Source organism: Podarcis filfolensis, assembly GCF_964270895.1.
Source record: "Podarcis filfolensis genome assembly, chromosome: 11".
Lineage (NCBI taxonomy): Eukaryota > Metazoa > Chordata > Lepidosauria > Squamata > Lacertidae > Podarcis > Podarcis filfolensis.
In genome coordinates, this window is record NC_139613.1 from 36,646,235 (window position 1) to 36,656,391 (window position 10,157).

General features: G+C 39.1%; 1 protein-coding gene across 3 annotated transcripts in view; it reads left to right on the top strand.

Moving 5' to 3' along the window:
• Positions 1 to 6,942, top strand: part of LNPEP (leucyl and cystinyl aminopeptidase) — a 45,519-nt gene extending 38,577 nt beyond the window's left edge. For all 3 annotated transcript variants that reach the window (XM_083576619.1, XM_083576621.1, XM_083576620.1), the window contains exons 17-18: positions 867 to 948; positions 1,598 to 6,942. In XM_083576619.1, coding sequence (XP_083432745.1) covers positions 867 to 948; positions 1,598 to 1,729 — 214 coding nt within the window. In that variant the 3' untranslated portion in view covers positions 1,730 to 6,942. The remainder of the gene's footprint in view (positions 1 to 866; positions 949 to 1,597) is intronic.
• The last annotated feature ends 3,215 nt before the right edge of the window (positions 6,943 to 10,157 follow it).

The following is a 10,157-nucleotide window of genomic DNA, read 5'->3' on the forward strand; positions in this document are numbered from 1 at the left end:
TCAGTGTGTGCTCTCTGGCTTTGTTCATTGTCCTCTGGAATTGTGAAAAATGTGAAAAGTGAAAAATACTGAACTTATCTGACCAGAGCCTTATTTTAGTTGAATACTGAACCATTTTTAGTTTTGGGGTTCACCTGAGCAGGATTCTGCCTGAGCCACCCCAATTGGTGCACGGACCTCAAAGGCAATTCGGGTTGATTTGGATGTTTAAAAGCCTGTGCAAGGCTGCCTTTCATGAAAACCATTGCAGCTATCCTTTGGCAAAGTGATAGGACTTGTACCTTCAAAAGAACCGCCATGCCTGCAGATTTCACCCCATTCTGCCAAAAAAGAAAGTTGTAGACCATTCATTTTGTAAAAAAATAATAATGCATAGATAAAACACCAAAGGTGTCCTGTAAGTCCATAATTAGGTAGGCTTCATCTACTTAGGAAGGGCTACTGTGACTACCAATTTCATCTAATTCTTTCAAAAGGGAAAAAGTTATAGCCTTTAAAAAAAGCCCTCAAATGGGAGAAGACAATGCAGAGGGTGTGTTTTTTTTTTCAAATTAGGTATCAGATTTGGATCCCTAGATTAATCAGAGAGCCTTCAAAGTGCTTTGGGCCAAATCAGACTGTTTTCTGGAGCATTGAATCAAGGTCCAAACGGTGTCTAGCATAGTCAGTGCACACCATTACTTACTTTGTATGTCTAGTAGTTTAGCGACCAGGAGTAACAGATTTCTTTAAATGCTGATCACTTTTAAGAACGTTAAATAACGTTATGGTGAACGTTATTCACCATAAGCTCCCAAAATAGGTAAGGCATGAATTGATGTAAATATGCTTTGAATAAACGTTTGATTCATTCTCCTAAACTTCAGGTTTCACCGTGGATCATACACCATGCAAAGTATTGTGATTGCGACAACTTGTCAGTTCTCAACACAAGAACATCTGCTTGAGGTTTGTTTGAATAAAGTATTCCGAAGAGTGTTGGGGGGGGGAAATATAAAATAGAATATAAATATAAAATATAAAATAGAAGCTGGAACATTGCATATTGCTCTGTCACTGCTGGCTTTTAGTAGCTGTGGATTCTTGGTACACAGCAATGTGGAAAATGACATTTAAAGTTCGAGAAACTACTGCTGGTGAGTTAACTGCCTTTAATCACACAAGTAAAATAAGGAGTTAATTAAGCTTTTTTTTTAAAAAAAAAAGACTCGTAAGGTTGGAAGGGACCTCAAAAGTCATCTAATCCAACCTCCTGCTAATGCAGGAAATCTGTTCCTCCATCCCTGATGGATGGCTATCCCAGCCGCTCAAAAGCATCAAATGCAATAGAGTCTACCACCTTCTGAGACAGCTTCTTCCATCAGGAAGTTATTCCAAATGTTTACGAAAAGGAGGGTTTCAATAAATAGTTTGGATTTTTAATATTTACTTGGTATGTATTGGTGTAACTAGGACTAAACTAGAATAGGCAGATTGTCCAAGTCCTAAATGAAGGCCCCTCCTCGCCACCCCTGTTGTGCCACTTGGAAGCACAGGGATAAAGTTAGTTTTTTTTTATTGTCCTTACATATTCCTGTTACGTGCGTTGCTTCTGCAGGTTAAGACATTCTTCGAATCCAAGTCGGAGGAGACTGCTCAGCTACGGTTTGTTCGAGAGGCCATTGAGAGGATTCAGCTGAATATCCAGTGGATGGAGAAGAACCTGGAGACGCTGGAGAAATTGCTATAGTGATCGCATCCACCAGAGTCCGCGATAGCCACTTAGAATGTGGCAGTTCTTGCTCTTTTGTGCAAAAAGGGGCGTGTGCGAAAAGGGACAGTGCAACTTGCTTTGCGCTGCGAGGGTTAGAGTTAGCTCAGGGTACATCTCTTAAGTTGGCACTCTTTGCAGTGCTTGTAGACAAGAGAGAGAGTTGCTAATCTAAGGGAATGTTCGTTCATTGACCAAACATTCACGCAAAACAAAGACAGTAACTTGTCATGGAGCCTCCCTTCCATCATAGGAAAATCCAGTTCTACTTTCTACATATTGAATGAAAGTTGAACAACAGCAACAAAAAAGAGCAGCTAAACAAGAACTCTCCCGTGATCTGTTTTCTCTCTTTGCAGGGTGCTGTTTAATCAGACTTCCTCAATGTCTGTAGCTTCTTGAATGGTAAATACCGTACCCGCTCTGAAGCACGTTTTTTAAAAAAACGATTATAAGCAGCTGCTAAGACACACAATATGGAAGTGAACAACTAAAGTGAAAATGTTAGATTTTGGGAAGCTCTGAGTTTCGTTTTATCAAAGTAATTTCTAGACATTATGCAAATATCAGAAATAATATAATTATTGGTAGAAATCTCTTATTTTTGTCTGCAACATGGCTGGGTGCTACCAGTGCCACGTAGTGAACAGCTTTTTTTGCAAATAGCTTTGTGAGGGGAGTTTTCAGTGTGCAATTGATCAGAGTAAAACCCCAAAGATTTTGACTCCTATCTCATTAGGGTACTTATAAAAAAACCAGTTTCCATTGTTGTTTGGCTGGCGCTATAGAACAGAGTGTTCTGATTGTTCTGGTTGATTTAATGTTTTTTAAATACTGATTTGACTTAATTTACTTCTCCCAGAGGATCCTCATTAATACATGCTGTGGAACCTTGTTAATCTCCAATATTTAAGTGCTACAGCGTTCCACTTTTCTATGTTATATTAGCCCAATACAGTAAAGCTCACTTCATTTCCTCGTAAGTTGTCCCGTGATTTAGAAACAGCTGATAATATAACTTCGAAACAAATGAGCCAAACTAAGGGAAATGGCCAAAGGTTGTGCGGTCTCAGTTTTTGAAACAGCTTTGGGCTACTATGAAGAAAGTCATGATAATTTGTTCAAGAGAAGCATTCAGAACTTACCATGCCATAGTTTTATTTCGCAGCGCTTTCAGTGCATATCCCCTCTGCGTTGATTTCACAATAAATGCAGTGAAATAGTGGCTTTTTCAGATAGGTTGAAATTTGCAAGAAGAGGAGAAAAATAATTGTAAACATTAAAGTAATAAAGATTTAATACTTCTGGGTCTCTAGTAGACTGAAGTAGAAATTCATCAATTTCTGCTTCACTTTCTAAAATGGCCTCAGAGCTTCTCATCTTTCAGTGGAAAACATGACCATGCATTCATTCTTTGATTGGGAGGCGATAATTATTGTCATGAACTATGGTTGTTGGTTAGTGCTTGAATGGCTATATTTTCTCCCCTCTTTCTGGCCTGTAGTCCACTCCTGCGACTTCACCCCTTTCATTCCCCCCCCCCATATAATAGTACTGATGGTCAAGATTCTGTTGCTTCCCTTTTTGTTTAAGGGCAGGGAGTCACTTGAGGCTGTCCTCTATTTATATATAGATGCGCTTGCTACTGGAAATGTGAAATGTACTTGAAAATATAGTGCACCTGCCTTCTAGAATTAAGACTGTATTGTTTAAATTAAAGCGCTGTTGGATTAAGAGTATTTTTCAATTATTTATTTTTTAAATAATGGGTTTTGGAATGTGTGACATTTTCTATTTAAACAATATTAATCAAACTTGTCTGGACCTAGGATTCAGTCTGTAGGAGAAGCTATAAAAACTCGTCAATCTTCCAGAAAATACTAGTGAGATCAAGGTTTAATGCCAACTGCTGGGTACCATAATTACTTCACTGCAAACTGGAGGGATTAGAATCCTCCCCCCATTTTATTTTATTTTTTGTAAATTCAAGCTGTAAGTGGCAGCTCACAGGTATTGTATCTTGTTTTAACCTAATCTGAATCTGTTTTGTGGTGTCTCTTTCAGGAGAAAAATGCACTGTAGTAATAGAGTATATATTTTCACTAGCTGAATTATATGTGGAGTTAAAGAGTTTTCTACTGTGTTTAAGAGAAATCTAGGGCTAATGTCTAGTTTGGGTGTACTCCTTCTTTATGGTAAATTTTCTGTTCCGTTAAAGTAATTGACTTTGAATTGTGCTCAAGATTCATTTTTTTTAAAGATTGTTTTTCTAAAAGCAATCACCTCAGTGTAGAAATATAGTTTAGAAATTTGAAAACTGTGTGTGCCCCCCCACTTGTTAATCAAATACTGAATTTAATTTTAAGCTTTTCTTTGAGGATCTTGTATGAAAAGAATCTGAATGGTATCGGTCTTGGTTCTGCTTTTAAATCAAATAGTAATGATTCATGTGCCTTAGAGTATATTGTAATGATTGCACAAGGAATATGTTAATGATATATAAAAAGATGTCTGTTTATTTAAAAACCCTCCATTCGCAATATTTTACGGCTATAGAAATGTGTAATTATATGCATACTCGGTGATAGGAAAACTGCATTCAGAAGTACTTTCTGGTTCTTTTGAGACTGGGAGTCAAGGAACATAATTCACATTTCTGTGGTGCTCCATTGTGCAGCCACGGAGCTTTTACACCATCCGGTGAATTGCCTGTTCTCTTCAGTGTTAGGAAATGTGTTGTGCACATGACACTGGAAACATAGAAGTATGCTTTTTTGCTATGTATGCATCCAAGCCCTGGATTTGGGGGATTGTAACAAAATAGGCTTCCATCCAAATCGTCTGGCTTAGCCAATTTACAGGTAGCACCTCCAGCTGTTTTGTCTTCACACAATTTAAGCACAACTTCAATGTTACATAGTTAGACTTATTGCCGCCCCCCTTGGGTAAATGTTATCCAGGTATTTAAAGATAAATACACACATAGAAACATGTATCTACCATGTATGTACCATACACCTAATGTTCACAAAGAGAGAGTTATCTTCTGTACATCTTCTTTAAATGAAAACCAGATGCCCATTGTTCCAGTGATGTTCACACATTTAGTGTGATGTCTTATAAACATACAGCTGTATTCACCTAGGTTCCTCTTTCAGATTTGGGGGGTTGAGGTTAGCAGAGCATGCAACGTTGCGAAAGGGCTGCCAACCACAGTCCTCTTCTGCCCCCCACGAGTTTAATGAAAGCAGGATGGGGGTTGTGTGTGAAAAGCTTAAGACTCAGTTACTTAGAACCAACTGGTGACAGCCATTTATCAGCTTTTTGTGTGTGGTGAGCTGAATGGTACAAAAAAGTCCCATCTCTCCTACTGCCTTCGGATTGCGGCTTCCACATGTCATCAGGCTCAAACGTTAGGATTTTATCGTGCAGAATTGTACCCTCAGAAACAAAGGGGAAATGTGTGGCGCTTATAAACAAGTTTTGAGGTAATATCTAAAAAAACATTTGTGTTTTGAGCTCCTGTGCAAACTTCAGGTAATTCTGGAAAATGCTGCACGAATATCCGTTCACATTTAAAGCTTCTGAACGGGTGGATAACTTTGAGGGGGAAAGATGTGCTCTGTTCTTTAGAATTCCCTGAAGTGGTCACAGTAGCTTGAAACACACCAAATGTTCATAGAGAAATCTTCAGTAAAGTTGTTTTTAAATGCCTTGAAACACCCCTTCTGTGTGTCTTTATTGTTAGATACAATTCAGGAAAGGAGAGGGATACACAGAATATAGGATATCTGAAATCTCAAAGCAGTGGTACATAGTCTCTCAGAAGTATCAAGCTGCTTATATTTGCAGAATCAGCTTGGCTGAAGTTAATCTCACAAAGCTGCTGCATATACCTGCATTTTAACTGTAAAATCTGTATGTATCTAGCTGTGTGAGTGAGGCGTGGGGATGTAGGGATGGATATGGCAGGTTTGTAATGGATCCTGTTGCTTAAAAAAGTTGCCTCCTCCATTACATCTTGCCATATGTGAAATCAGGCGTGCATTGTAAGGGTAATACTCTTAAGGAATGTGGCCTTAATTTTTCCTTACTAGCACCATGCTGCAGGATGCTGACCTTTGAGCTGATTTTGTATTTATATTGCTGTGTATCTTTCACCTGTTCTCCATTAGAACATTCCTCCTCCTGATAGATTGGCTTTCTTAAATCTCTTCTGGAAGATGTTATCTTTCATTGCACTCTGAAATTTAAAAGGTTGCCTCATTTAAGTGTATGCTTTGTATGCATTTCATGAACTTAAACTCCAGTGAATTTTTAGATACGTGTTCCTTAATTTCAGTTTCAAAGGCTTTGCTTAGATGCATAAAATAATCCCCCCTTTGCCCCCATGTACACACTTTTTTTAAAAACGCATGGGTAAACTCTGCTTTGCTCTGATGCTCCTAAATGTTTACAATGTTTTATCCTTTGTTTAATGAAATGTTTAAAGTTCTAGCCACCTTTAAAAAAATTTTTTTTTGCCATATTAAGTTCTCAGGTCTTAGCCTTCAATAACTTAAACCTCCCAGAATTGCTGTGTTACTTAAACCTGCTGTTTTGAAGTAGAAATTCAGATCTTTGCACATGACAACATCTCTTTGATCAAAAGCAATGGTCTGGCATCTTTTTTAAGTTAGTCATGGCACCATGTAGCAAATTACTGTAAAAATCTAAAATAGTTACCTTTTGTAAATTGGAATGAATGATGGAGTCTGAAGTCTTTTAATTTGCAAAGTCTTCAGAAAAAGAGAGAGTGGATTTGAGAGTAAATTTGCACCAGATCCGTAGTTATATTGATAACAAGAAGTTGGCTTTAATAATGGTAACATCAAAGTATTTCTGGAATATCAACTGCAACAGGATTTTTTTTCGAACCTTGCATAGTAAAAGAGTAAAAGACCCAAGTTGTACAATATTACCTTGAGGAGAAGGATTTTTGAAAATGGTATGCATATGTACATGTATAAGCGTTATATGCAAATTTTTGGTTTTCCTTAATTTGTAAAGGAGAAATAAAGCCTATTTTCTTATATTTCAAATAAAAATGGTGTGCATATAATGAGCACTGATTGAAGGGCATGTGTATTGCAAACACTGTTGCGTTTAATTTTATTTTTGGTGAAATGAAAATAAAATCTTTTAAATACAAACGTATGTGACTTTCTTCTAGCTTTATCCTGATTTCTCGGGTGTATTTAACAGGATTTCAGCTCAGCCTTTGGACTTCTTTTTACATCATTCGACACATTCTAAATCAGGGAGGTCTAACCTGTGTCCCTCCCAGGTATTGGACTCAAATTCTGTCTTCCCAAACCCATCACTTGGCTGGGACTGATGGGAGTTGGAGCTAAGCGATGTCTGGAGTACCACAAGTTATTCACCCGTGCTCTACATTCTGCAATATTTAATGGGCTGAAATATTTCAGTTGTTCAGGTGGCAAGGTCCCCCCTCTAAGATGCAGGAGCTGTGGCTTGTTCTAGACTCATAAGGCAAGGGCACAGGGAGTGTGACATCTTGAGCCTTTCTATGTTCTGGGTGTTGTAGAATCTGCTAAGGACAGCTGTACAGCTAGCTGTACTCAGCAATACACCCTAGTCAAAAGGATGAACTGTTTCAACTGAGTGATGTTGAAAACACACATTTTTTAAAAAGCATTGAGAAATTTGCATTTGGAAGTTATCAAAGGGGAAAATAACATTTCTGAAACTTTCAGGGTACAAGAGTTTTTGTCTGCTTTGCTTCCTTTCAAGGTGCCCTGTTTTATCTACAAGTTGTATCACCAGTGTTTACACTGCAGTCTTCCTGGGACCTGCATTTTCTGAAAACCCCATGACATCCTCACTGGTATAGAAGTCATGTGTAGAAGTCGGGGATGTTATCTGCTATGTACCTGGCCACTGTGGGTGAGTCCCCACCCCTAAATTTTTTTATTTTAAAATGCTGAGAGATTTAAAATTAAAATAAAAATGACATTCCGAACAAAATCTGAGCATACTGATCTCGGGTGCTCCAAAGCTACTTCCCTCCCCAGCTTCTTGTAGTTTGATTAAAACCCAGGAGAGGATAGCATGAAGTAACATCCCATGATGCTTTTTGAGATCAGGAAGTGTAGGCCTGAGGCTACAATGTGCTGGGGAAAAACACACCTTTTAATAGAAGAAAGATCCCCTGCCATCAATACCTGAGGGGATCCCCTTTGCCCCATATACCCCTGCCTGACGATTTAATTTCTAAAATAAGGCATTGTTAATGGATCTGTATGCCTGACATCAAGTAGAAACCCACCCATTAAGGTTGTGCTTCCAGCTTTATGGAATTTTTGCTTTTAGATGGCTATTGAAACCTGACATTTCAAAGCGCGCTTACGCCAACTGTTTTATATTGTATGATTATACGGAACGTGTGTAATTAGGATGTTTTTTTAGATAGTTAACGGATATTTCATTTTTACTATACATGAGTTACATTTCTGTCGCACACTTCAGAAACGTTCGTTATAAAGCTGTACAATAAACGCTTAAATAAAAACGCATGTATCCACAGCCAATCTGCAATAATATATTAGGCCAGTCTCACACGCACCCACCCAAAATGTAAAATTCTAAAGAGGCTGGAAAATGGACCTCTTTTGCAGGTGGTGAAAACCTGGAGGACAATTTTGTGCTTTGCTCTACTTCCTTTCCTCAGGCACATTGTGTGTCATGGGAGCTTTAAGTCAGTAGAATCAAGCTCTAAGCAAGTAAATCCAGTGACCCTCCAGGTGCCATTGGGTGCCAGATTCCACAATCTCTGGCTAGCATGGCCAGTGATCGTGGATGGTGGGACTTTTAAGTTCAACAGTGTCTGGGGAGCCACAGGTCCCGAGCCCCCCCATGCTGATATAAAAAACTGACGCACTGTAGACTTCCACTTTGAAATCAAAACTTGCAAAGTTTAATAGAAAGGGTGGTATTTTTATTTGCTTTCTTGGAAAAGGTCCTCCCCCCCCCACACTTTCTTGCATATCCTTGCAAATCATGAAGACATTGGAATGAAGAGGAGTCAAACTCCTGTGTGGTCTTCATGTGAACCATGAAGGAACAAAAACCACATTTTATAGACTGTCCACCTACCAAGATGTGATAACTGACTCCTTTATTTATCTGCGTAGAACTTAAACCCGCATACTTTTGAGGAGGAAAGTATAAATAAATAAAAGTGATCCTGCACTTATATTTCTCTCTCTGAAGTGCTCCCACCTGGGGGTGATGTTAGCCAACCTCACTTCCACTCAGCCTTCCAAAAAACAGTCTGTCTTCTGCATCATAGCATGGGGAACAGATGATGATGTGTTTAAAACTGGACGACTGATTGGAAAACTTAAAACATGAAATGCTAACGCTGCAGTTATGCTAGTAAATCAGAGATGTAAACAGATCTGCTTTCTGCACAGAGAACCGACTTCAGCTGTCTTACATCTCCAAACCTATTATTCTCTTTCCTGTATGTTTGTGGTTTTCAAATACGACTCAAATATCTGATTAGTGCACCCTAGAGTTAAGCTACTTGACTTTCTCAAGCTTGCACGATTATTCTTCCAGGGTTTCCCTTCTGAAGTTTGCACATGGGTATGCAATCCATAAAGCAAGGGGGAAGTGGTGCTACAGAGTGGTCTTCTTTTCAATCCATAATGTTATTGAATGTGACCAGGAGATCAGCTACAAATCGTTAACATCTGAATTTCAGCACTCATAAACTAAAAACACAATTGTTCAGTAGCAGTGTTTTCTTCTGCGTTCCGCCAACATAGCTTGACAGTGTTTGGTGGCACAACTTATAATCTGAACCTTCTTAATCATTTTCCTTTTCACTCAAGAATGAGCACTGAATGAAGCCAGCATCTCGCCCTAATATTTCAGTTTGCATGGGAGAGAGGGGCTTATTGCTCTTGTTGTGGTTGCCAGTTGAGGCCTCTGTAAACCCTTTGGTATGGAAATGGCTGCCATTTGTGTGTCTGCCCCATGAGGCAGCTAGAGGTTCTCACTCACACACCTCTGCAGATCTCCTTGGCGCAAAGAAAACAGTCCGTAGTAACGACAGCTGCCATACTGAACTAGAATTCTTATTTTTAAAGCAGCTGCTGGCTGCGATCTAGAATTCTCTATGACACTTGTAATCTTGGTCTGCCTGTCAGATGCCCAAGGCAGCACGCATGAGATTATCCCACTCTTAGCCTTAAACCAACTCTTGTTTGTGTCAATCCCATAAGCAGAACAGGAGTGGGGTGGGGTGGGGTGGGAGCTTGAACTGAGTCATCTCTGCCCCAGCTCTTTTAACATTTGATCCACACCACTTACACAGGCTTTTTGGCTTCCTGCCATGGCA